The 27255-nt window shown below is 45.0% G+C and overlaps 1 protein-coding gene across 6 annotated transcripts in view; it reads left to right on the top strand.

The window, feature by feature from the left end:
• The window catches only part of ENPP6 (ectonucleotide pyrophosphatase/phosphodiesterase 6), a 126641-nt gene that overhangs the window by 66297 nt on the left and 33089 nt on the right, over positions 1-27255 (top strand). For all 6 annotated transcript variants that reach the window (XR_009560537.1, XM_060291453.1, XM_060291454.2 and 3 more), the window contains one exon: positions 7417-7596. Coding sequence is in view for 5 of the 6 variants with exons in the window: in XM_060291453.1 (XP_060147436.1) it covers positions 7417-7596 (180 nt within the window). In the remaining variant the exon portion in view is untranslated. The remainder of the gene's footprint in view (positions 1-7416; positions 7597-27255) is intronic.

Below are 27255 nucleotides of genomic sequence, written 5' to 3'. Positions count from 1 at the left end.
CAGTGATGTATTGTGCCAGGACCTTGGCTGAATGAAGCCCTGGCTGTCTTGAATTATATTAGCTCAGCATATCATTAAGAGCATCTCACCTTTCAAGGAAAGGGAACCCTGAGTGATGGAGAGCAAGATTCTACATTTTACCTGAATAAGAAATCTCCACACCCCCAATCCCATCGTAATCTTGCCCATGCCATCATCTCTGTCCGCAGTGCTGTTTGTGCCCGGAAACGTCTTACTTAGCTCTCAACTCCCAGCTCCTCTAGAAGCTTCCTCTGATTCTTGCAGGCAGTCTCCGCCACTCCTCATTCTACGTTCCTTTTGGGCTCCGCCCACACCTGCTGATTCCACTTCTTATCCTTTACTGTTACTGTGAAATAGGGACAAATAAAGGATGCTTTCTCTAGAGTTGCCAGATAAAGTACAGGATATTCAGTTAGAATTTTAGGTTAACAACAAATAATTGTTTCGCAGAGGCATGTTCCATGGACTACTTGGGACATACTTACAGTAAAAAATTTTGTCTGAAACTCAGATTTAACTGGGAAGCTTCCAGCGTTTTGTTGTTTTGTTTTTTTTTTTTTTGCTAAAATAAACGTGGCAGCTCTGACTAGAATGGCCTTATAAAGTCGGCGATTCCTGATCAAAGAAACACTTTCTTTTGGTTTCTTCCTTCCTTATGTTCTTCCTGCCCCCCCACCGCCCCCATATTTTTTCAGTATTCTATCAGCTAACGAGCTATGCAAATTTAGGAGCTCAGCAGGAGCTCTGGGGGGCTGAACTGCTTCTGAGAAAACTTTGACCTCCCGAGAGAAGTTTCGGAGGTGGGTGCTGTGGAGCAGAGAATGGAGCAGACATGAGTCAGTCAGTAAGATGCGCAAGGCTACGATCTTTCCAGTGACGGGCCAAGGAGGAGGCCCTGGAGGGGGAGGCTGCAAAGACTTTGCAGAACTTGGATGTCTGGCGCTCAATTTGAAGTTCTTTGCACTGTTCTCAGTCTTCCCCTGCGCACCCCACTGGATCCCCAGTAAAGTTCACCCCACTCATGACTATGTCATGTGAGTGGCCGTAAAGCACTGAGCCTCACCTCTGGGGAGCCATATGTTATGGGAGCAGGAGGCTAGAAGTAGAGATGCCTGCAAGTTAGTGAGTGTCACAGGGAAGTGCAAGAGTCTGGTGGAAACAGGGTTGGGACAAATCATGTGGAGAGCTCGAAAGAAAGGAGGCTCCAGCTGCTCTCTAGATTACATTTGTTTGTGTGACTCTCTACCCTAATAATAATAAGTTAATCAGAACAGTTTTTACTATGTGCTGTGTATTCATATATGTATTTACATGTGTCTGTGTACACAAACACTCTCCTCCCTTTGCACTGTTTGGATAAGCACAAAATCCAGTTACTGCAGTTTAGCTAAATAATACCAGCTCTGCAACATGATTCAAATTTCAGTTACCATGGTATATTAACTAAAATAAATCTGGCAACCTTAATTGTAACTATTGCAGCATAAAATATAAACTTCATTCCTAGCTCATCAGTCCACAAATCACTGTGTAAATAACAAATGTGCATCATAATCAGTGACCAATCACATCACTTCTTTCAAGGTCTGTTGCTGGTTGGTTGCTGCCCATGTGTTATTTAGTTCATGCACAGACAGCAAAGCATATAATTGTGTTCCCTCTTTGTCTTCCAGTGGTAAATGCAGATAATTTAATTTTTAATAAACTACTACTGTTGGATAATGCCCCCGGTCACCCTGATTCTCTTGGACACCTGAAGATTTGAACATTTTCTTTTTATGACAAAAGCAATTTCAATAATCCAGCAAATAGACCATAGAGTTATTTCAATTTTTAAAGCCTATTATCTTAGATGGACTTTTGGACAGGCTATTGAGGCTACAGTGGGAGATCATGCAATTTCTTTAGCTGAATTTTGGAGGAAATATGACATAGAACATGCAACTGAAAACATTCAAGCATCATGGCAGAAAGTGACAGCAAGTAATATGTGTGTGGTGTGACAGAAATTTTTGCATTTACTGTGCACATAACTTTGCAGTATTTGAATCAAAAGGAATTGGAATCATAGAGGAAATAGTTGACTGTGGGAAAGTTGACACTGACACTATTGGAGACTCACTATGCAGCCGGAGGAGCTTAGTGAAGGCGAACTTATCGACGAAGAAAGGGGTGGTGATGAAAAGGAGGAAGATGTCCTAGAGGAAGTGACACCAGCAAAACTACTTCACATTAAAACAAGTCTCAGACATATTTCATGACATTGAAAACACAAAGGATAAAATGTTTGAAGATGATCCACACTTAGAAAGGGTCTGAAAATTTGCCTCAGTATAGAAAAGATGCTCCCGCGTATTGATTTATATCTTGGGAGGAAGTCAAGCACTGTTCACTCCATTCTTTTCTTTCTTTTTTTTTTTTTTTTGCGGTACGCGGGCCTCTCACTGTTGTGGCCTCTCCCGTTGCGGAGCACAGGCTCCGGACGCACAGGCTCAGCAGCCATGGCTCATGGGCCCAGCCACTCCGTAGCATGTGGGATCTTCCCGGACCAGGGCACGAGCCCGCGTCCCCTGCATCAGCAGGTGGACTCTCAACCACTGCGCCACCAGGGAAGCACCAGGACCACATCTTTTGATCTTTGTATACCTGGCATGTAAACATTATTTGATAAATACGTGTTGAGTGAATGAAAAAAAAAGAATAAATGAAGTAAGAAACCATAAAAGGAATTAACGTTCAGTGCTTGGAAGTAATGAGAAAAGATTAAGACTGACTGAAGACTAAGTAGCAGCAACCTTACTGATTCCCAGTTCCAGGTGAAATGGGCAGATCCTCACGCATCTCATTTGATGTGAATGCCAGCCATTTTTGAGATGTTTGGAAACATTTAATATGGTGCAGAGGATTATGGGTACTTGCTAAGAAACTTCTGGTGATGGTCATTACATCAGAACACACCTGTCTAAGGCTTTGAGGAATAGAAAATGAAGGTGTCATATCCTGCTGCTTTCTTACAGCAGTTCTAGGTATGGACGCTATTGCATCAGCTCCCACCGAGAGAGACAAACAGCGGCCCCACCCTGGCCCCCAACGCGCGAGAGCCACTAGCAGCTCCCAGTCAAATGCAGCAGCTCTTGAGCTGAGGTGGGGTCTGCAGATGGGTTAAGAGTCCACAGCTCCGTCAAGTATCGGGCTGACTGCCACTTTTTATATTAATAAGTCTGTAAACTCTTCGGTCTTAGGGATAAGGGGGGAAAAGGGAGAAAAATGTTCATCTGTGTTTGGGAATGTTTGTGCCAGGAGCTGCCTGCATTTTCACAGTGAACGCTGAGCCTGCTGGCACAAAGTTTAAAGACCCACAGAGCTGCGTTTGGAGGAGGGAGAGGCGGGTAGGAGCAGAAGTGGACCTTCCTTACATCATACCCAAAAGCCACTTGAGGTCTGTGGTTTGTGACGGTGTCAGGAAGGGTTCTCCTGACGCCCTGAGCAAAGGGTCCAAATAATCAAACTACAGCAAGATCTGCTTAGAAATCCCAAAGCAGAGAAAAATCAAGCAAAGTTGCAGATGCATAAAAATAGATACAGGTCAGGCAGAAATATGGAGACCAGAGCTCGTAGGCTGCAGAAGCCAGTACCTCATGTTGTGTTGTGTTGTGTTCTTTCAGCCAAGCAATAAAAACCAAAGAGCAAGAGAGGGCCTGGGTAGGTAAGGAAACCTGCTTGAGGAAGAGCAGACTCATGCTGTTACAGACACAGACTACCAGCCTTAATATATTCATGGGAAGCAAAATCGGCTCAGCTGGGAGAGGAGATTCGAGCAGATGATGAGATGGAGAGCATACGTCTCCTGCTGGCTTCCGTGAAAGGCAGTACTTCCCAGAACAAAGGGATGCCTCTGGGGGCTAGCACTGCATCTGTGATGAAGCCTTTGAAGAATACACCCTCTCGCTTCAACTCAAGGCCCAGTCCGCTAAAAGAATAAAACCCACTTTCTAAACAGGGGTCTGAGATGACCTTCTTGTTGAAACAGCTCCCTCTACACTTGGAAACCCTTTAATCATATAAGGAAAACCACTGGCCCCAGGATCCTCTTCGGCACCATTCACTCACAGGAAGTGGGCAGGACCCTCCATGCTGGTGCCTCGCGTCCAGCCTTTGGAGAGGGGTTGGGTCTCGGGGGAGTGGGAACGGATCACTTACCTCCGTGGGTCTGAGTTCCCCTTAGAATGGATGTGCCTCTCTGGGCCAGCCTAGACCAGCCAGGATGCTAGGTGGGAACAGGAACCAAAGCCGTCTCTGGAGGCCTCGTCTCAAAGACGCTTCCCTGAAGAACGCCATAATTAAAGGCTTTGAAGCTCACCTTAGTCTACGGGCACCACAAGCAATTGGTATGAAAAGAAAATATGAAAGCTAATGCTACGTCCTACCTAATGGTGAGGAGAGAAGACCCATTATGGAAAAAGCTAAGGGGCCCAGAGAACCACAGGAAACAAGACTTCATCATCTGAAATGTACAAATATGGCAGAACTGTGTGTTAACTGCACACATAGATCCTACCTCTCCTCAATGAGGCCTTATGGGTGTTAAAAAAAAATAAGTGTAAGAGGTAGAGAATTTAGTTTAGCAGAAATTCTCTGGGAGAATATTCTTTCTGTCTCTGTCTCTCTGACACGCACACACACACAAACACACACACACACACACACCCCACAGTCCAGTCATACTACAGCTCTACAATCTAAAGGAGGCCATAATATTTTACCCATGAGGAAAAGAGCGAAGGAGGGTGAGAGAGCCTGCACCACCCTTTGGGTCTAGAGTGTTGAACGTGAGTGTTGAAAAGAAGAGGGAAATTTTATCAAAAGATATTGTGGGGGTCTGCGATATACAAGTAAAGGTTATATAAGTACTTAAAAAAATATTTTCATGCTTCTCTGAATGTAGCACGTTTTGAAAACTGAATCACGTGAGGCCCCTGCTTAGATTTGGGTTTCACGCATTCCTTCTAGAATAGTTGAAACAGTTCCAGTTAAAAGTAGAGACTCCTGCACACACACAACCCCACTTGGTACCTTCCCTTACTATTCCCGTATCTGATATCTGTAGCCCTTCTGACGCTCTCCCAGCGATTCACTCAGAGGCTCCGTTTGGTCTGCTGACTTCAGTAACGCTTTTCATACCCCCTTCTAATTTTCACCCTTCCTGTGAGTTTGTACGCACCAGCACCAGGTTAGATGCCCTCCCTGCCCTTGGGAGAGCGCTAGAGAGCATCTACAGAGAAAGACCCAAAAGGACACATTTCCCACGACTATTATCATGATTATCTTGCCTCGTGAAAAGGGTGAGTGAGCGTCATTAGGGTGATAGAAACGTTTAGATAGGGGATGCAGTGTTTTGGGTTAAGGAAATAGATAAGAACTTTTACTCATTAGGCAGGTTCCCTTAATATTGTTAAACTCTGATACACCAGAAAGGATAACAGAACCAATAAGAAGGATGCCTCTCCTTTTAGTAGTAGGAATTATCCTCAGCACCCGAGTTGGTGACAGTCCTTATAATTCTCCAAGTAAGACGACAACCTGGGCTTCCCTGGTGGCGCAGAGGTTAAGAATCTGCCTGCCAATGCGGGGGACACAGGTTCGAGCCCTGGTCCAGGAAGATCCCACGTGCCTCGGAGCAAGTGCGATGACTACTGAGCCTGCGCTCTAGAGCCTGCGAGCCATAACTACTGAAGCTCACACGCCACAACTACTGAAGCTCGCCTGCCACCACTACTGAAGCCCGCGCGCCTAGAGCCCATGCTCCGCAACAAGAGAAGCCACCGCAATGAGAAGCCTGCACACCACAATGAAGAATAGCTCCCGCTCGCCTCAACTAGGGAAAGCCTGTGTGCAGCAACGAAGACCCAATGCAGCCAAAAATAATTAAATAAAATAAATAAATTTATTTAAAAAAAAGATTACAACGTGGTCCCCTTCTTAGCCCCTCCCAGGAGGCCTGTCTCTTTTGTGCAGGGGACACTTTGTTGAGTATTACATAACAATGCACTTGAGGTTGGGGACTACATTTATTCAGATTTGAGTCTCTACACCTATCACAATGTATAGTTCATAGGAGCATTTAATAAATGTTAGTTGAAGGAATAAATAAAACTAAGAAGTTCCTTAATCACTGGATCATTTTCTCAAAGTTTTTATTTTTTAATTTTGTCAGTTTACATGTGAAAGCTTCAGTCAGGGTCAAAAAACTAACTCTACAGCTTTGGGTAAGCATTTTGTTTGGCTCTCTGGGCTTTTAGTTGCAAGCATCATTTGTGGAATGCATGGGTTTCTGTGATGAAATAAAAGGTTTTTCCTTTAAGATATTTTGGGTCTATGAATTTTCAAAATTTTATTTTACGGTTTCTCCTTTTTTTTTGATTAAAAATAAAGTGTGGGTGTTGGGGGGCTTGCTGGCAAGAAGACAGAACAACAGCAAACAAACAAGCAAACGAAAAAAGCCATTTTGATTAAGCACAGTCAGTGAGCTCCGTGAAGCGTGTTTCAGCCCGACGCCAAATGACGCTCACTAAAATTGCAGCAATTTTTGATGCACGTGCCAATGTTTGTGTTATTTTTACTTTAAAGATGTAACAGATTGCTCCAAAATAAATAATTTAAGCCTAATGTTTCAAAAGATTCCAAGCGCTGTGTCTTTCACTTCTGTAACCAACAGAAGCAGCCCTCCTCTCTGTGTAACACTCCTTTGGGAGGGTTGTTTTCTTGCTTTGTTTTTCAAAGTAGAATATTATTAAGTCACGAGAAACAATGACGTACTGATAGATATCACGACATGGATGAACCTTAAACACATTATGCTAAATGCCAGAAGCCAGACATAAAAGGCCACGTATTGTATGATTCCATTTATACAAAATATCCGGAATAGGCAAATGCATGGAGACAGAAAGTAGATGGGTGGTTGCCTGGGACTGGGAGAAGGAGGGAATGGAGAGTGGCTGCTAATTTGCATGAGGTTTCTTTTGGGGGTGATGAAAGTGTTCTGGAATTAGACAGTAGTGATGGTTGCACAACTTTGTGAATACAATAAAAGCACTGAATGTATACTGTTTTTTTTGGTACGCGGGCCTCTCACTGTTGTGGCCTCTCCCGTTGCAGAGCACAGGCTCCGGAAGCGCAGGCCCAGCGGCCATGGCTCACGGGCCCAGCCGCTCCGCGGCATGTGGGATCTTCCCGGACCGGGGCACGAACCCGTGTCCCCTGCATCGGCAGGCGGACTCTCAACCACTGCGCCACCAGGGAAGCCCCTGAATGGCTTTTAAATTCAGAAAATAAAGATGAAAAGTAAAAATACCAGAGCAATAGACTGACAGCCTTGTGTTTTCATTAACGTAGGTCGCCATTGTGAGGTCCATCAGATGATCGGGAACTATATGTGGGACCCCGCCACCAACAAGTCATTTGACATAGGGGTCAACAGAGACAGCCTGATGCCTCTCTGGTGGAATGGATCAGAACCTCTGTGGATCACTCTGACCAAGGCCAAAAGGAAGGTCTACATGTACTACTGGCCAGGTGAGTGTGTTGACATCCATGCCTGTCCAACCTTCCAAATCTCAAAGCACCATTGGAGTCTCTGAGAACAAAGCATGTAGATGTGTTTGAGGACCAAGCCAGGATTTAGAAAATGGGGTCTTTGTTCAAGAAATGTCTTATGGACATGTTTCTTTAAGTTTTGGTTCAAACTCTCTAACATCAGAGCAGACATAATGCCATTTCCTAATTCCCTTGGTTCAGCAATATTTCTGCAGTATATCATGCGTTTTCATGGGTAAAATTTTGGCTACACTGGAGAGATACATTATAGGGTGCTCATTTGCTTTACAAAGAACTTGGAGTACCATTTCTACAGATTTTGAGCTCCCCTGCAATACTGAAAAGAGGATTCAAAGCTCTTACAACTTTTTGGTTGTGCATTAAATGAAGTCCCTTTATATTAATATTCCTCCTGTACATCCTAAATCAATGAGAAACTAAAGTACTTAACTTACTTCAGTGAGGGAGGTAAGCACTCATGCAGACTGCCCTGGCTGCTGTGAGGGGCTTCAGGAGACTCTCATCTTGTCAGCCAAACTCTTTTATTAAGGATGACAGGATTCAGTGACAACAGAATACTCAACTCACCGCTGACTTTGCATTGGTAGGATGTGTTCCTAGCGAGTGGGCAATATAACTTTTCCATGCACATGGCTGTAGACACATTTTTCCTAACTCTTCCCGGTGCAATACTGCTGATTGTCACTGTGGAAGAAGAGATCAGGAGGCCTAGAAGAAATGAAGGGATAAGTGGGGGAAGCATGTGGAGGGATCTTGCTGGCCTGGGCTGGAGACGGCGGCAGCCTGATGGAACTGTGCGAGAGTGGCGGGTTCTGGGGGGCGGGGGAGCGGGGGGAAGGGGGAGTGAGCCCGGGCTGAGTCACAGGTGGCCCACACTGAGGACGTGGGCCTGGAGCAAGAGTTTGGAGGATGCTGGTTGCAGGTGGCCACGTGGAGAGCTGCTCCGGGGGCTCAAGGCTGTGCCAGCTCTCGGAGGAGGGGCGTCAAGCAAGGATGGACGGAGAGCAGGGAAAGCAGGCCCACAGCTGCGCTGTGCTGAGTGCCCAGAAAGCTGCTGCAGAGCAGAGACTGGCATCCACAGGTGAGCCCAGGACGGCCAGGGCAGCCGCGTTACTTCAAACCCGGCGGAAGAACAGACAGACAGGCTGGTTCTGCGGGCAGATGCAGTGTCGGGGCAGTGCTGGGGTTGCTTCAGAAGACACCTGGGGTTCGGTCCATGGCAGCTACCTGGGCTGACATAAGAAGAAGCTTTCAGGCACGGGAAGGGTTGAAGAGACTCTACCTTAAGTGGAGGCTCAGCTTTTCACGGAGCTGGACTTTAAGATTGAGAAAACAAGTCGGTGCATCCGCCAAGCTAATCAGACTTGGTCGGGGAGCCCAGCTCGGGTTCAGCCCCACGCGACGAGATCCAGAGCCGAAAGATGTTGCTGCGCTTTGAGGTCATCCTCAGCAATCATCATCAACAAACACAAGGGCCCGCAGGCATAGGCCTAGGAGGGGCCGGGAGCAAACTCGCGCTCTTAGGGACCACCTCGAAACGAACCCGAGGACCATCAAGACGAATGCTGTCCCGACTCCATAAGGGCCATCTTCCACGGGATCCGGTTAATGTGACTTTCTGTGTCTTGGAACTTGATCTCTTCTTGCTCTGAAGAGCACCTCCCCCGGCACCTCCTCCCGGATCCCCACATGCCTCCTGCACATACACTCTCCTCTGATGGCCTTCTGGGGAGCCACGGATGCCAGTGCTCGTGGAAAGGGGGGGAAGATCTTAAAGGAGACAGTTGCCATGTTTCAGACTTCTCTCAGCTGTATTACAGAGCGTCGCTCTTTATCTCATCCTGGAGAGTCTGGCTCCTTAATCATAATAAGCAATTTGAATTCATGTATCACTGAGTAGCTACAAAGTCTCAGTGCTAACGTGAATGTAAAATATCTTGTCGCTCCTCCAAAATAGCTCTTGAAGGGCAAGAAACGGCCAATCGCTTTCTTTGATTCAGCAGCTCATGTGATGTGACACATACGGCTTGAGATCAGTTTATGGTGTTTCCTATCAGGAGGGCAGAAGCTAAAACAGATAACCTCCCAGAATTTCATCAGTGATCTACATGGATGTTAGCTAACCATCTGGCCGTGTTGAAGTCTTGATAGAAATTGGATGAAAAGTCTCTTGTTTCTTAGACACTGTCCATTCCTTCTAAACTGGATCCACAAATAAAGGCTCCCTGAGCACCAGCTGTCTCTGAAGGCCCTGCCGCCCAGCCCAAGCCAGGCGTGCTCTGGCCCCTCCATTCTTACTGGTTGACAGCCGAGGGATTAAACGATCACTGCTGTCCTTTCTCCCTCCACCTTGGTCCTCTCCGGCCACAGCTCATAGCCCAGTAAGTGTTCATTTGTCTCTGCAAGATTTAGTGAAGTGCAGTGGCATTTCTTCTAAACATGACTTGGTTTTATTTTTCTTCTCAATCCCTCCTCTTCCTTCTCCAGTCCCCACCAGACATTGTACAGACCTCTCGATGAGGCCTGGAAAATCTTTATTGCTCCAGTGAGCTGTGTTATGACACTTTGAGTCTTGCCATTAAGTCAATATTTAGAAGTGCAATTTAGAAATGGCAGTAGTTCAAGTCTTCCTGTCAGGTAGATAAAGCAGCAGACTGAAAAATTGATCACTGGTAAAGAGTCCAAAAGACCCCACCTCAAGCCTTGAGAAATTTAATATCGTAAACAGACCCTTTATTACCCCACCCAGTGGTGCCGTGGAGCTGTGCAGAGGAAAATGTGCCTCAGGGAATGATCCCAGGCCCTAACTCAAATATCTGGGGGGGGAAGGCTCCCCCAAATCAGCCAGGACCAGCGTCACCAGGACCTAGGAGTGCTCTGCAAAGGATGAGAGCTGAGTGTGTGTCGTTCACTAATTTTATTCCCCTATTCCATCCCTCTGGTTTGAGGTCAAAGGAGTTTCATTGAAGTGGGGGGAAAGAAGAGGCTCCAATATTCACTTCATATCAAGAGCAACCCAAAGAGAAGGATGCCTGGCGGGAGGAGGTGAAGTGGGGGAATATAGGAGGATACGTACTGATAAGATATTGCATGGAAGTAGAGTTTGAACTCCTTGGACAGTCGATGCTCCCTTACATAGTGGCAGCGGTTTTTAAGTTTATTATGGCTATCGTGAAATACAAAAAAAGGAACAGAAACCAGCAGCCTTTTAGGAGTCTGTGGTTTAAAAACTCTTTGGAGCAAGGGTCTGAAGACTCTCAGTTCTGCATCTGCAGTCATGATTTTGCAGTATTAACTCCTTATGGCCAAGCAGTCAGGTGGAATTGGGGGCAACCATTCATATGGCTCCAGGAGGGTGCTGGGTGTGGGTCTGGGGTCTTCTGCTGGCCTCTTCCCGTCCTGTGCAGGTGTTGAGACAAATAAGACACCTTTTATGTGGGGAAAGACACATTTCCAGCTGGCTTCTCCTCCCCTACTTCCTAGAGGTGGGCTGGCTGGGGAGTTAACAGATGGGTATCTGACTCAGCTCCAGTCAAGTTTTGGTTGTTAAAATCAAGAGGATTTCCTCTGGATGCGTGAGGAGGCATGTCCTGACTACGGATCAGGAATTGTGGTTGTTCACAGAATCTTCCCCTTCCCTGCCGTGCTGGGTCCCTGACAACCTTCCATTGGGCTGACCTCCTCCTCCTCAGGGGAGGTCCGGGGCCTAGCATCAATCATGCAAATGTGTGGGTTAACGTTACAGCCAAGGTCTTGGACTCTATCTACATGACTCCAAATATCTGCATAAAAACTGAATTTTTTTTTCAGGCAAATATTTAACACTCAGGTACAGGGGGTCCAGATTTTCACTAAATTTTCCAACACTGCCACCAATTTGGCGTTAAGCTTTAAGATGTATGTAATTTTAGGACCAGAAGAGGCTTTATTCTGTATGTAGTTTGCTGGTTCCTACACTTGTAAATCAAGACCTCCTTAGGATACTGATAAGAACTATGGATTTTTTTTGTATTAGAAAAACAAGCGCATACATACTATACACACAGTTTTGTGCTCATGTAACACAGGAGGCTGCAATGATGAGGACTGCTAGGTGGTCTCTGACGCGGAAATACATACATATGTATAATATCTAGTTGATTTGATTCTTTTCAACGTGAGGGAAACGTCTTAGAAACTCACTAAAGTATCAGTGAAGCCCAAACTCCTCTAGTCAATGTTGTCTGCCAAGAGTAGGCTTGGGTTAAAATTCTCTAAGACTCTCTGGGTCAAATTCACCTTGAGTCCTTTCCTTTGTTTGTTGGTAACTTGGGTAAGGTCTGCCTCATTGCCCTTGTCTGTCCGCGTCAGCAACAAGAAGATTACAAATTCACATGGCAAGTTAGAAGCTGTCTCAGAGAAGTGATCTATCTTCAAAAGCGTCCTGCAGGATCTCTAGGCGTCAACCATTTCTGCTGCAGAGATATTGAGGAGGTGGTGCCTTTCCGGACTGCTGCCTGCAGGGGTGACTCCCCCAGCACTCGAAAGTCTTATGAGCTGTCCAGCCACGTCCAGTCTCCTTTTGCAGGATGGTGCCTTGGCCAGAAGAGCCCATAGTTTCTCAGCAGCATCCGTTATGGTAAGTAGGAAGCCTTAAAGAGAAATCCAGGGACAAACTTCCATTCTTCACAAATCATGGCAAATCTGTTTCTTCATAAAACATCTTAAAAGGGTGTGACTCAAGGCCCTGTAATAAACTCTCAGGAGACGACTGTTAGCAACACCAGATACAGGCTCTCCCCACCCTACCCCCAGCCCCCCAGAGAACTTACCATCCATTCAGTCAAGGAGACACGTGATAATCTAATACTCGCCCATAGAAATGAAAAGGCCACTTGTTTAAAGTATAACAGTGAAAAGCATATTGCATTATGACCTCCTCTAATAGGGGATCTGGTTTCACCCAGAGGGTGACGTGAGTTAACACCTGAGGGGATGGGCAGGGTAGCGGGGTGGGAGCACGGGAGCACGGCGTATGTTAAGGGATGGATGTGGCGTGTGGATGGGCTGGAGAGAAGCTGAGGCCAGGCCGGGCTCCATGGGCCAGCTGAAGAATTTGGTCTTACGCTGAGAGGCGTAAGAAGTCACTGGAAGTTCTAAGGAGGAGGGTGACAGTACCATATTTGAATTTGGCAAGATTACTCTGGCAGCACCGTGGAGAAAGGAAAGTAGGCCTCCAGAGGGGCTGGATGAGGGACGGCCAACCCGTCAGGAAGGTACTGCACAGACCTAGCAAAGAGGTGAGAAGAGTGTGGATGAGGTAAAGGAAGTGGGGAGAAATGGGTGGGCTGGGGACATATTTAGGCATTAAAATTGCCAGGGCCTGGTGATGCACTTTGGGATTAAGGGACCGAGCAGTGACGGGCATGACACTTGGTTTCTGGCTTACAGGACTAAGGAGGGAAGGTGTGTCTTTGCCCATCCCGGGAAATTGAAAGAGGAGTGGTTTGGAGGCAGAGGAATGTCTGTGTTGACTCTGAGACATGTCACGTCGTGTGCCTGGAGCTTGAGGACTGAGCTGGAGATACACAGATGTGTGGTTCTCGGGAGGGCCCGGGGCTGGTGAAGCTGTGGGCAGGAAGGTCAGCTGGGGGAGAGCCCACGTGAAGAAAGGAGATGGCCCCAGACACAGCCTGGAGTGGAGGAAGTTCATGCTTAACGATCAGACGGGGCGAGTGAGTCTGCGGAGGAAACAAAGATGGACTTGCTCGGGAAGCAGGAGGAAAGCCAGAAGAGCTGGGAAAAGTATAAGGAGAGTGATGCCATCCTTTGAAGGCGTCTGATGGGGGGCTTGATGTCACCCGAGAGGCAGGGGAGGCACCACTGGAGAGCGACACCAGCTGAAATCTGTTGGCCCCTCTTGTCACAGAGACCAGAGGAACCATAAGGTTTCAAGCGGGGAGTGGCCATCCCCGGGCTCATTGTCGAGCGACACTGCGGGGCGGCAGAGACAGCGTGTGGACTTATTATCTGGGGCATCGCTGGCAAGCTCTGAACTTTGTAGCTGTTAATTTCTTTAACATTTTTCAACTTAGTCTCAAGAAAGGTCCATTATAATAACCCCAGGGTAGCCTTTAATTTCCCTCTATTGCCCGAGAGTCTGCTTGAATAGCGACGATGATCATTGTACCTCATCTAATACTGGTTTTGAAGAAAACAAAGTGCACGAAGAATAAAATTTGCCATGATTTTTTCCGCAAAGACGATTTTCAATTAAACAGGAAAAGTAACATTAAAAAAACAAAACAAAACACCTTTTATTGTTCTGGCTAGTGAACCCTCTGACTCCCGCGGGGAGTTCGTATATTCTAATGATGAACAAGCACATCTCCTCAGGTCGGGAGGCCAGATAAGGACTCAGCAGCCACCACCCACTGTGGATGATGCTGGGACTGTAATAGACACGGTAATGGATGTGCAGGTGGGACAGATTTCTAGGAGCATCTGAGGCAGAGGGAAGGAGCTTGTGCTGAGGTTCCAAGATGAGCAGGCAAGGGCATGTCGTGTTCCTGAAACTACAAAGAACACGACAGGGTTGCAGCTGAGTGACTAAGGCAGGAGTGAAGAGATCGGAAACTGGAAATGGCCATATCTTAAGAACCAGGGACTTGGGCTCTGGTATGTAAAGGGACTTGTGTTTAAGGAACAAAGGTGTTTTAGATCATATCAGTTGCAGAAACAGATAAGCCCCGAAGTCTCAGTGGCTTAACCCAATGGAAGTTTATTTTTTGCTACAGAAAGTCTGAAAAGGGTCATTGTGATCCACAGTTGACTCTCTGAACAAGGATGCAGACACTGGTGGGGACTGAAACGTGTCCCCCAAATCCGTACCTCAGAGCCCTAGCCCCCCATGTGGTGATGTCTGGCAGTGAGACCTTTGGGAAGTAATCAAGTTTGGACGAGGTCATGATCCTTTTTACTCCCGCTGGGTCTTCCTTTCTTGCCGTTTAAGGGGCATCTCTGTCCTTGTTTCTCCCTCCTTAGGAGTGATTCTCCACCCTGGGTATGCTAAGAATACCCTGAGGCCATTATGAAATATCACAGCCCAGGCTGCATCCTCAGAGGTTCCGACGTCACTGGTGTGGGTCGAGGGGCTGAGGACTGCAGCGAGAGACCCTCTGCAGCGGGCCTGGTGCATAGACCTAGCGTGCCTGCCCTGGGTGCCGACAACCCTGGCATGGCTTCTAGCCCCGCACTCCCATCCCTGCCGGTCACACTGTCCCAAGAAGCCTCTTCCCGTCATTCTCTCCCCCCTGCCCCAGTCCCCAGGGTCACTCTGTGTCGTTGGCGCTGGCCTGTCTGAAACCTGACATCAACAGGGAAAGGAAAAGAGATGAGTAGTTTGAGCATCTGAAGTGAACTCAGCACTTCGCAGACATAATTTTACTCAACCCTCAGAACAGTCCTAAGACATGACTGCTGTCATCCCCACTTTACAGACGGGGGCATGGAAGTTCCCAGAACACACAGCCAGGACACAGTAAGCCGGCTGGGCTGCTGCCGGGGCTGCCTGAGTCCACGCCCCGCGCAGGGTCCCTCCCTGAGCTTGGCCGAGGCGGGGGAGGGTCTTCCCACCGGCCATCCCAGGTTTGCCAGTTCAGCTGCCCCCCACAGCCCAGGGTGGGAGCGGAGGGATTCAGGGGGAGGGATCCTGACAGAGTGAAGAAAAGAGCCCAGAGTCGGGACTTCCTGTAGAAACTCAGTCCCCGGTAGAGAATGCTGGAGGCTTGGCTTTTGGTGGCCGAGGCAGGCCTACACCCACCCCCGGGTCTGTTCCACTTTCCCCCTCGGCACCAAACACGCCCTCGTTGCCAGCGGGCAGGGGGCTCAGCTGCCCCTGCAGTGCTTTTCTCAGCTGGTGGGCTGCTGGCTGTGGGATCCAGCATCTGTCAGAGGGATTCCTTAGGGTGGGACAGAGACGTGGCACTTCACCTCACCAGAGCCCTTTGTGTGCAGAGAGCTCTGTCCCTTCCCGGCCTCTCCCCTCCTGTTCTCCCTGCTGTGCTGGCTGGAGCCCTTGAGGAACCTCAGGGGAATGTAAAGAGCTAGAACATGACCGGAAAGAGAACAGCTGAGACCAGTTCAGCCACTTCTTTGCCGTGCGACCCGGGGATAGTCACTTAATCTCTCTGTGCGGCGGGTTCCTTATCGGTCCCACAGGAATGACTACGTGTGCCTCTCAGGCTTGCTGGGCGTGTGAAATGAGATAAGATATAGAGAGTATCCGACTAGAATATATGGTTAGTAGCTATACAGTAACCCCACCCTTGCCCCCCGATTCTTAAAAGGGAGCATCAGCCTGTGTCCTTCTAATGCATCACATTGGGTGCACGGGGGGAGGGGGAAGCTCTGGCCAGGTCACTCTTGGCCCAAAACAATGCTGCAAGGTCACATCAGGGATTCAAATACACACTTGCAGCAAAGGCCACAGAGTGAAACACAAGTCCTGTTTTAAATCGCCATGAGAATTCTGAGACAGGCCATCATGGCCAGTCAGGGGCAGGAAAGGAGTTTCCCAGGAAAGGGGTGGATGGAGGGATCTGGCCACTGGGTCATCAGGGGAGGGAAAGAGGACAGAGTCTGGCTTTTTGCCTCAGGGCTGGGGGGCAGAAGCCAGGGACAGGGCGAGCTGTGCACACAGGACTCTGCAGAGGCGGCGCGGAGTGCTCGAGGTGTGGCCACTGGAGCGGCCCTCAGGCTTTGCCCAGGTGTGCAGAGCGCTGGCTTTGCAGGGCCACATGTAGCACTCACTCCCACTCCCAGCCATTCCTGGAAGTGGTTCAGAACCAGCTCAGAAGCTGAGGAGACCAGGGTTCCCCCAGATACATGGTGGGAGGTAAAGGACAGTTGGTAAGACCTGGAGATCACAGGCTCGAACTGGAGGGCTGGGGGTTGAGGAATCCCTGGGTCAGCGCTAGAGTTCTAGCAAAGCCGCTGGCAAGGTTGAGCCTGCGGTCAAGGGCTTGCCAGCCTCCTGCATCCCGAGGAGGCCCAGGCTTCTTGGATCCAAATACCAGGAAACCACCTGCTCTGGGAGGAGGCTCTGGTGGGGACCACCACGTGTGCAGCAGTCGAGATGCCTTCCCCCTGGGGAGCATGACATCACTTGCAGGATTTAGATGACCTTGAGGCATGTGCCTCTGACCCAGAGATGCTGCTTGTGGCTGATATGAGGGGCACCAGGCGCCCCTCACTCCTCACCTGGGCCTGCTGTGGAAGAGTACGGTCCCTGACCCTGGGACAGAGACTCTCCCATCTAAAGCTGACTCACAGAGGCAGAGATCTTTGGCCTCATGATGCCTTGCTAAGGTTTCACCACTGCCTTCCTAAAGCAGACACCCAGCCTGGGTTAGGCACATGCCCCTCTGCCCTCAGGTTCCCATTATCACCTTTCACGCCCAGTGAGTCCTTTCCCGTTGAGTTTCCAGAACCTGCTCTAATGGATGAGTGCTTCTCATCTCACCAGTCTGCTCCTGTGCACAAGGCCAGTCTGCATGGCATCCTGTGTTCAGGCCAGCCCACCCCGCCGCCCCCCCATCCCCAGATCAGAAGAGACCTCCCAGCCCTGTGGGCCCGGCTGACCTGGGAAAGGGCCTCTGAGATCAAAGGCCACACTTTCCCCAAGGACTTGTCCCCATAAGCTCCTGTGCCTCAGATGTATCTTCCTGGAGAAGGTGACATGTTTCTAAGAGTTAATTGACTTAGCTGTTTTAATAAGCTCTCTTGAGACGCATATTCAACTGTAGTGCACCTGCCTCTTATCCCATAAAATGCAGCTCACAGGGGTTATTGTCACAAGGTGTGTGGAAGTTGGAAGCCGAGCGGCACTTGGAAGGCGGGACCTGTGTTGTAGGAAGTTTAGAGAAATGCGATTTTCATGGGCTCAACTTCCTTGGAGAGAGTTGGCAGGAAGCAAGGATCAGTCAGGAAAGCAGTGGAAAAGTATCAGAGCCAGGAAGCTGATTACTAGGTGGCAAGGAGACCTTGGGACAGTCACTTCTCCCATCGCAGGCGTTTGTTTTCTCAGCTGCAAAATAAAAGACACTGATGTAAGCCTGCTGCGAAGGGCCGCGAAAGCTGTTCGTTGTGCCCGGATGCTGTGTCCGCGGGGGCGTGGCTCACACTATAGTCGTCATAGATTTGCATATTTATTTTGACAATATGTTGGTCTGTGACAGTCATGTTGCTATGACAAAATAGATATATTAAAATAATTGTCTAGCAGATATAAGTTAAGTGTTTTGAAGAAGAAGTGACTTAAAATTTTTTTTTGGCACAGAGATGCATGGGCTTAGTGGCGCTCCTCTTTGGTTGTGCTTTAAGTTCCCTCCAGCTCAGGATATATTTATTAGGTTGCTGAGGTGGGACTGTCCAGCAGGAAGGCAGACTCTAGACAGAGATAAGACGAGGACCTGAACAGTGAGCCCTAATTAAGGGCAATTCCCTTTCAAGTTCCCTGGGAACAATGAGGAAATAAGATGCAGGAAAGCCTAAGCCTGCCCTTGAAGCGCCGGTGAAACCAAAATCTTACTGCCAGCTTCCTGGTTGGCCTTTGAAACTGCAAAAGCCAGGCCACTGCCTTTGTTTCCCCACAGACCCCTATGCAGAGATTCAGGAATCCCTGCTTTCCTCAGGCACCGGTGGGCTGACCTGAAGGACCCCAGTTGCCCAGATCCGCACTCGCTGGGAGGCCATGAAAGTGGCCTGGAGGCGACAGCCCGAGGGGCTGAGCAGTGCGCCTAGGTTCACAGACTGAGCCCAAGGTGGGTCCAGAAAGGGGCCCACAGGCTCCTGATTAAAGAAATAGCTCGTGGGATCCACACAACACACTCCTTCCAGCCTGATGATTTCCATCAAGTAAAGACTAAGGAAAACAAAACGAAGCCCCCAGACGAATTCTTCCAGGAATAACGAGCCTTGCCGTCTCTAAATATACCACTTTCACTAATTCCTTGTTCCATCGTGGCATCTGTCATTGCTTGCTGGCTGTTTCCTTTGCCAGTCATTTTTATTCATTCTGGGTTTTAAGATTAGAGGTCTGGTGACTGTTTTTGCCTTGGGAGATTTCACCTGGGAGAGACCATTCAGGACAGAGAGCGCAGAATGGCTGCACTTGCCTCAGTTTTTGTGAACTTGGGTACCGGTCTCTCCCTTCTCAGGGCCACGTGAAGGTATGTAGCTTCGATCCAAATTAATTGTGTCTGCAGTGTCAGGGCATCTCTGCTGGGCTGAGACACAACCTTTTCACTCCTCTGGCTGGCTGACTGCGTATCTGAAGAGACAGGAAGCACTAATGCTCCGTTGGCTCTGCAGCGAAGGTTTTCCCTCTCTCCGCTCAGCTTATAGAGCCTCAGCTGGGGAACAACCCTGAGAATAAATGACAACTGTCAGTCATATCTTACCTGCAGCTGCCTGCACCACTCTAAGCCCTGCTGCTTTCTGAACTTTACAGTTCCCTTAGAGTAGCAGCACTAATGCCTAGTTTCCTGGTTCAGGGTCTTCAAACTGTAAGGATTTCCAAGAGCAAGATTAATTTTAAGGGAATCTGTTTTAAGATCATCAACGTTCATATATATTGCAAAAATCGTCCTGATTAAAAACATGTCCTTTTCCTACTTTATATAAGAAAGGAGTACCCCTCAGCAGTCAAGAACCTTACTAAGGTGCATTGCCTCCGTATAGAAAAGCCTCCAGGGCCAGACAAAGAAACAGTTTGAAATGTTGGTGTAGGTGTACAGAAAAGAATGCATCTAGTGACAAAATAACAAAACGTAAAAATAGTCAAGTATTTACCCATGCTCTCTTTTAAATTATTTAAGAAAAACCCAATTGAGTTGTCAGCTGAAACACTATTTAAACATTTATGATGATAGATCACTATGTGAATGTTGGCATTCAAAGAAGCCATTCAAAGAATTAAATGACAGACTAGTTCTATTTCCATCTACTTATTTATGTAAACAACTTTCTTATCACTTAGATTTAACAAATAGGAATAGAATGGATTCTGAACTTGTCTCATTCTAGAGATCAATCATATTCATCCATGGATATACAAACTGATTTTTTTTTTTTTTTTTTGCGGCACATGGGCCTTTCACTGTTGTGGCCTCTCCCGCTGCGGAGCACAGGCTCTGGACGCGCAGGCTCAGCAGCCATGGCTCACGGGCCCAGCCGCTCCACGTCATGTGGGATCCTTCCGGACCGGGGCACAAACCCGTGTCCCCCGCATTGGCAGGCGGACTCTCAACAACTGTGCCACCAGGGAAGCCTACCAACTGACTTTTAAAAACATCCTATTCCTTTCATTATGAGACACATTTCCAATAAAATGTAACTTTTTATTTTAAAAGATCATTTATTGAAATTTGGGGTTCCACTGGTACAATGACAGGCAAAGCTACTTTGAAACAACTCTTCTCGCCAGCAACAACTGAAAACGCTGCTGGACTCTGTGTGTGCGTGTGTGTGTGTGTGCGCGCATGCACGCGCACACAGTGTGACGGATCAGAGACAGACTAAGACCTAGAGAACAAGGTGTATCTGGAAATTGGCACCATGTCTCCCCTGCATTTAAACACTGATCGCAGAAACAGCAGCTGGGAGACTAAGAAACTGAACTGAGGTTTTGACAGAATCACAGGATGGGGGAAATGACAAAAATTGGAGTTCATGGGCCACCAAGCAGAAGAGATCTAGTAAACATCCTAGACTTTCAGTTGGGACAATAAAGGACAATGCCTTTGGAGTAAGAAGGAGCTAGAAGTAAACTAGGGGTGAAACCCTCTGGAGGACTGAAGCCTTCATAAAACCCAAGCTGAGCTTTGAGTCATCTTAATCCCTGACTAACTCCACTCTGGGTTAAGATGGTCTGCCTGTAGCCTAGGTGCCCTTCATAAGCAAAAGCCTGCGCTCTCTAGAAAAAGATAACAACATATGGAGTGTCAAATGATATCTACAGTTTTTTGTATACAATATGCAGCATTCCCAGAATATGGGAAAACAAGTCCTGACTGGAAACTCAGGAGAAATAAACAGGCAAGTCTTGACTGAAAAATCAAGAGAAAAACAGTAGACAATAGACTCAAACCCACTGGTCCAGATACCGATATGACTTTAAAGAGAGCTATGATAAAAGAACTAAATGACAAAATGGAGACCTGCAGTAGTAAACTAGAATCTTTTTTAAAAGGTGAACTCTATAACTGAAGACAGCTCTCCGGCTTAAATAGGCAAAAAGATGAAAAAGGCAGAAAAGAATGTTCGAGACACATGGGACATAGTGAAAAGGCCACAGAAGGATTAGAGAGAGAAGATGAGACACAAGTAATATTTGAGAGATAAAGTTTGAGAACTTTCTGAAACAGACAAGAAATAGCAAATCATAGACTCAAGAAGTGCTGTGAAATCCATTAATTTCAGAACTGCTGATACCACAGAAATGAAAAAAACTTAAAAGCAGCAATAGAAAATTGTTCAAAGAAGCAGTGATAAGACTGACAGCTGACTTTCCAACAGAAATACTGGAATCCAGAAAGACAATAGAACGATATCCCCAAATGATAAAAGAAAAATAATGATCAGTTCTATATCCAGTGAAAATATCCCTCAAAAATGAAGGCAAGGGACTTCCCAGGTGGTTCAGTGGTTAAGACTCCGTGCTCCCAATGCAGGGGGCCTGGGTTCAATTCCTGGTCGGGGAAATAGATCCTGTGTGCCACAACTGAGACCCAGCATAGCCAAATAAATAAAAAAAATTTTTTTTAAAGGAAGACAATATAATGACTTTTTCTAGAGACACAACAGTGAGAGAATTTATTGCCAGCACGTTTAGAGTGGAGGAAATGCTAAATTCTTAAGGTGGAAGGAAAATTGTCACAAATGGAAGCACAGAGATGGAGGAAGGGATGAAGAGCTACAGAAAGGGTAAACGTGTAGGAAAAACTAAGCTAATAATAATAGTAGTAATAATAATTTTTAGATTAAAAACCCATATGGAATGGAAATACATGACAACAGAAGCACAGAAGGTAGGAGAAATGTAAAATTCAAAGTTAAAGTGTTTAAATGTCTTTGCATTGCCTGGGAAGTTGTGGGAGTGCAAATTTATATTAGATTTCGATTGACCAATATTTCAATTTTTAAAAATCATCTCTAGGGCACTATTCCAGAAAGAGATTAATTAAAATATACAAATAGCAAGGTGATAGAGGAGAGGAAAAGGAGCAATAATAATCATACATACATAATCCAAAAGGAATTAAGAAAGGAGAGAAAAAGTGTCAAATGTGTAATGAATACAAGACATGTATTTAGGTGGCTGATTTAAACATAAAAATTTCCTTAAGTACATTGCAAGTCAACGTTTATTGTTTTTTACTAATATTTCATTAAATACTCCAATTAATCTGAATGAGTCTATTTATATAAAGTTCAAAAGCAGGTAAAACTAATCTACAGTGTTAGAATAGTGTTTACACTTGGAAGAACAGTGACTAAAAGGGGGCACGAGAAGGTGCCTGTATGTGAAGGTTATGTTCTGTTTCCTGATCTGGGTGCCGGCTACACAGCTGCATTTACTTTGTCAGGATGAACAGTACACTTATCATTTATTCACTTTGTATGTATCTATGTTAAACTTTAATAGAAATTCACATTTAAAACAACTATCAGACTGGATAAGAGCAAAAACTAATATATGCTGCTTATAAAAGGTGTACATTAAATGTAAGTATGCAGAAAAGTTGAAAGTAATAGCATTTTTAAAAGACATAGCACACACTCACCAAAGGAGAGCTGGTGCAGCTATAAGATCAGTCGGTGCAGACTCTAAGCTTAGACTATTTTTAAGGTAAAGAAAGACAGTTCACGTTGATATAAAGTTCAATCTCCCAAGAAGTTGTAATAATTCTAAATTTTCATGCTCCTAATTACACAATCTCAAAATAAATAAAGCAAATATTGATAAAACCAAAAGGAGAAATGGGTAAATTCACAATGATAATAAGTTCTAAGATATCTTTCTCAGTAACTGATAATATAAGAAAATAAAATATAGAAGGATACAGAAAATTTATGAAGCATAATTAACATATTTACCTAATTGATATTACTAGAACACTGTACCCAGCTACCACTAAATATACATTATTCTCAAGTACACATGGAACATTTGTCAAAAATGGCCATATTTTAGCCATAAAGCATTTCTCAACAAATTGGAACTGTATGAAATCATACAGAATGTGTTCTCCGACTACAGTGTAATTAAAGTATAATCAATAATAAAAAGAAAAATTTCAATTCTATATACTTGGAAAATAACCAGGGACTTCTAAATAACTCATGGTTCAAAGAAGAAGTAACTATGGGTATTTGGATTGTGGGATGCAAGTAAAGTCATTCTTAAATGGAAATTAATAGTTATACATCCAAGTGATGACAAGGGTGGAGTAACAAAGTCTCATATCGTGCCAGGAGGAGCAAATTAATATAGCAACTTTGAAAACCTATTTGGCATTATCTGATAAAGGTGAACATATGCATACCCCAAATCTAGCAATTCTACTCCTACACATATTACAACAGAAATGCATACCTAAGTGCATCAAAGAACATGTACAAGAATGTTTATATTAGCATTATTCATAATTTTTAAAAACTAGATATTCATACTATAGAACTTTTGTGTCTTAATGGGTATATTAGAAGGAAGTTGGAAGTTATCACTAAAAATATGTTTTTGGTTTCTTATTACAAAAATAACAGATATTTATTTTAGGAAAGTTAGTTCAATTCAATAAGGAATAATAAGAATATAAAAGTCAGCTATGATCCTTCTGTATCAGTTATGAACTATCTACTGCAAGTTTTAGAAAACCTAGCCAACAGTGACTAAACATATAGGAATTTATTTGTATCACATAAGAAGTATGTACTTTATGTGGTTCAGCTGTTTAACAATGTCATTTTAAAAACCTAGGCTCTTTTGATCCTTCTGCTCTATATTAGCATATTAACTTTTTCCCTTCATGCTTGTTGACTCATGGTTTCAGAATGGTTGCTGCCGGTCCAGGGATCATGTCCTTACAACCTACATTCCAAACTGCAGAAGAAGAAAAGAGGTAGCGCTAGCAACTCATGTTAATTTTTTCATATCAAAGCAAAGCCTCCCACTTGAAGCATCTCAGCAGATCTTAATGCCAGTAGTGAGTCACATGACCATTCCTACCCCCAAGGGACCCTGGGCAGATGAGAAAGCTTTCCTCTTTCTTTAGTAAGGGATGGAAAGGAAGAAAGAAGTTCAGAATGGCTTCAGTTTAGCCGAAAAAAGTCTACCAAGGCAGCCACACAAATCTCACCCTGTCATATTTTGTTATATTCACTTCCACTCTTTCTTAGACATAAATACGCTTTTTAAAAAAAATAAATTTATTTATTTATTTTTGTCTGCATTGGGTCTTCATTGCACACAGGCTTTCTCTAGTTGCAGTGAGCGGGGCCTACTCTTCGTTGCAGTGTGTGGGCTTCTCACTGCAGTGGTTTCTCTTGCTGCGGAGCACCAGCTCTAGGCACGCGGGCTTCAGTAGTTGTGGTGCACGGGCTTAGTTGCTCCATGACATGTGGGATCTTCCCGGACCGGGGCTCGAACCCATGTCCCTTGCATTGGCAGATGGATTCTTAACCACTGCACCACCAGGGAAGCCCTAAATATGCTTTAAGTATTTACAAAAATGAGATCATCCTTCACAAACTATTTACTAGCCTTTTTTCACTTAAAATAGTATGGCAGTAAATACAAATGGCATAATAATTGTATATGCCTGCATGGTATTTCATTATTTGGATGTGCTGTAATTTAACCATACCTTTATTACCAAATGTTTAAATTGCTTCTTAATTTTATATTCTAAATAATATTGTAAAAAAGGTGCTTGTATATACAAATTTATTTTCTTAGAATATGTCCTCTGAAGTGGTTTCCAAGGAAAAGCATGTATACAATAAAAATTATATAAATATTGCCAAACATTGCCACTCTGGAGGAGAGTGACCCAGAAACCCACTCCTAGCTGTGTGCTTCATATTGGTGTTTTTCAAACACTGGTCTTGATTCATAACGGACAGTGACATCAGTTTGTGGATTGTTAACCAGTGTTTTAAAAAACCCACCTAAAACAGAATAGAATAGAATAAAGTATTAGCATGCTTTGCTCATATTTTAGTGAAACTTCTGTTTCCTCTGTGAGAGTGTGTGTCCTGTACTGTGTCATGAAGCAAAATGAGTATTTTGCCAAGGGTTGCAGACAAAATTTTTTTTAAATGTTCCCATAGAGAAACACTCATGCATGCCTCCTGATTTCCCCCACTCATTTAAAATTTCTGTTTGTTGTTAACTGCCTTGATAAGAAGTTCTATAACAGTAACAGATTATAGCGGTGACGGCAGCGCTCCTGATTTGCTTCGGACCTAAATGAAAATGTGTCCCATGAAGTTTTTTTTTTTAAGATTTATTTATTATTTATTTATTTATTTTATTTAGTTTTGGCTGCATATGGTCTTAGTTGCAGCACGCAGGATCTTCGTTGAGGCATGTGGGATCTTTCGTTGTGGTGCCCGGGCTTCTCTCTAGTTGTGGCGTGTGGGTTTTCTCTTCTCTAGTTGTGGCTCACGGGCTCCAGGGTGCGTGGGTTCTGTAGTTGTGGCGCGCGGGTTCTAGTTGAGGCGTGTGAGCTCAGTAGTTGTGGCACGCGGGCTTAGTTGCCCCGCGGCATGCAGGATCTTAGCTCCCTGACCAGGGATTGAACCTGCGTCTCCTGCACTGTAAGGCATATTCCTTACCACTGGACCTCCAGGGAAGTCCCCCCATGAAATTTTGAAATGTAGAATTTTCACTGTTAATAACTAGTCTGTCAGTGAAGTTTTCATTTCCTCTTTACATCGTTTCATAAAGGTTTTCTTTTTTATTTATAAGGAGTTGGATTTATTTTTAGTTAACTGTTATAATTAATTTATAGTTTTATTACCTGTGGTCAGATAATATGCATTGTGCTGTATAATTTCTACTTTTTTGGAAGTTAATGCGATTTTCTTTGTGGATGAGGATATGATCAGTTTCTCCAACTTTTGTGTTTTTATAACAATTCCATTCTTATAAGAATTCTTTAATAATAATTATGTATATTTGTGTATATTTATGGTATATAAATACTCATTTACATTCTAAACTATTAATGTGGATTTGTAGCTGTTTCAGGCTTTTGAGACCATAATCAACTTGAATACTATTGAGAGAGCTGATTTTTTGGTTTACTTTTGGGGGGGTTTATTTGGTCTATTCTTTTATATCTAACCTTGCTGTGTCATTTTACCTAACCTGTAAATTTTTAAAATAGTTTATAGTTACTTCATGTTGACATTCTTGTAGAGTGTAACCCATTCACATTTATTTTGAATATATTTGATTTTCTCTTTTATTATGCTTTCAATATTAGGGCTTCCTAGATATTTCCTTTTTTTTTTCTTTTCGTGTACTTTGATATTTGATTAATTTTGTATGCTTCTTTTTCTTCCTTTAGTGATTTGGAAGTTATGCATACAACTTTCTTCTGTATATTCCAAACTTTTAAATCAATGTCTAGAATGAACACTATATATTGACCATCCCTTCCCTCCAGCAACAATGAAAATGCTTTTCCTTTCCTTTTTGGTTAAATAATTGGGAACTTTAGATCCAGGTTATTACATTAAACATTTTTTTAAAATATGCACCTTATTTTTCAATAAAATATTTTCACATAACTACATTAATATTACTAATACTTAACTATATTTTGTGATTTCATCGTTTACTCCTATTTATTTTAAAACCCTATCTTATTCGTTCTTGGGTTCTTTTATTTTGACTTATTTCTCGATTAGCTTGAGTAAATCTTAATAGTATGGAAAAATGTCTGTCTGTCCTTAATGTCCATAATGTCTGTCCTTGCATGTCTGAATTCGTCAGATACTGTTTTAAAAGAATACCTAACGTTTTGGAGTCAGATAAAACCAGATTCAAATGTCAGCTCTTCCTCTTTATTGCCCTGAGACAATGGGGAAGTCTCTTCACCTTTTTTTTCTTTCTTTTTTTTTTTTTGTGGTACGTGGGTCTCTCACTGTTGTGGCCTCTCCCGTTGCGGAGCACAGGCTCCGGACGCGCAGGCTCAGCGGCCATGGCTCACGGGCCCAGCCGCTCTGCGGCATGTGGGATCTTCCCGGACCGGGGCACGAACCCGTGTCCCCTGCATCGGCAGGTGGACTCCCAACCACTGGGCCACCAGGGAAGCCCCCTCTTCACCTTTTTGACTCAGTTCCTCCTGTATAAAATGAAGGCACCATCAGCTATTTTATAGGATTCGTAAGGATCATACCAAGTGTAAGTGGGAATCATTTTCTCTGGGCTACAAAAAAGCTCACCATCTGGCCTCCAGACCCCCTTGCCTGGGAACGTTACCGTGCTTGCTGTTCTACACACACACCTTATTGTTCCTCACTTTGAACTTTGCTTCCGCTGCTCTCTTTGCTTGGACGTCCCTT

This window comes from Globicephala melas, chromosome 21 (genome assembly GCF_963455315.2).
Source record: "Globicephala melas chromosome 21, mGloMel1.2, whole genome shotgun sequence".
Classification (NCBI taxonomy): domain Eukaryota; kingdom Metazoa; phylum Chordata; class Mammalia; order Artiodactyla; family Delphinidae; genus Globicephala; species Globicephala melas.
Note: the sequence above shows the minus strand (reverse complement) of the source record. Positions and strands in the feature narration are given on the sequence as shown.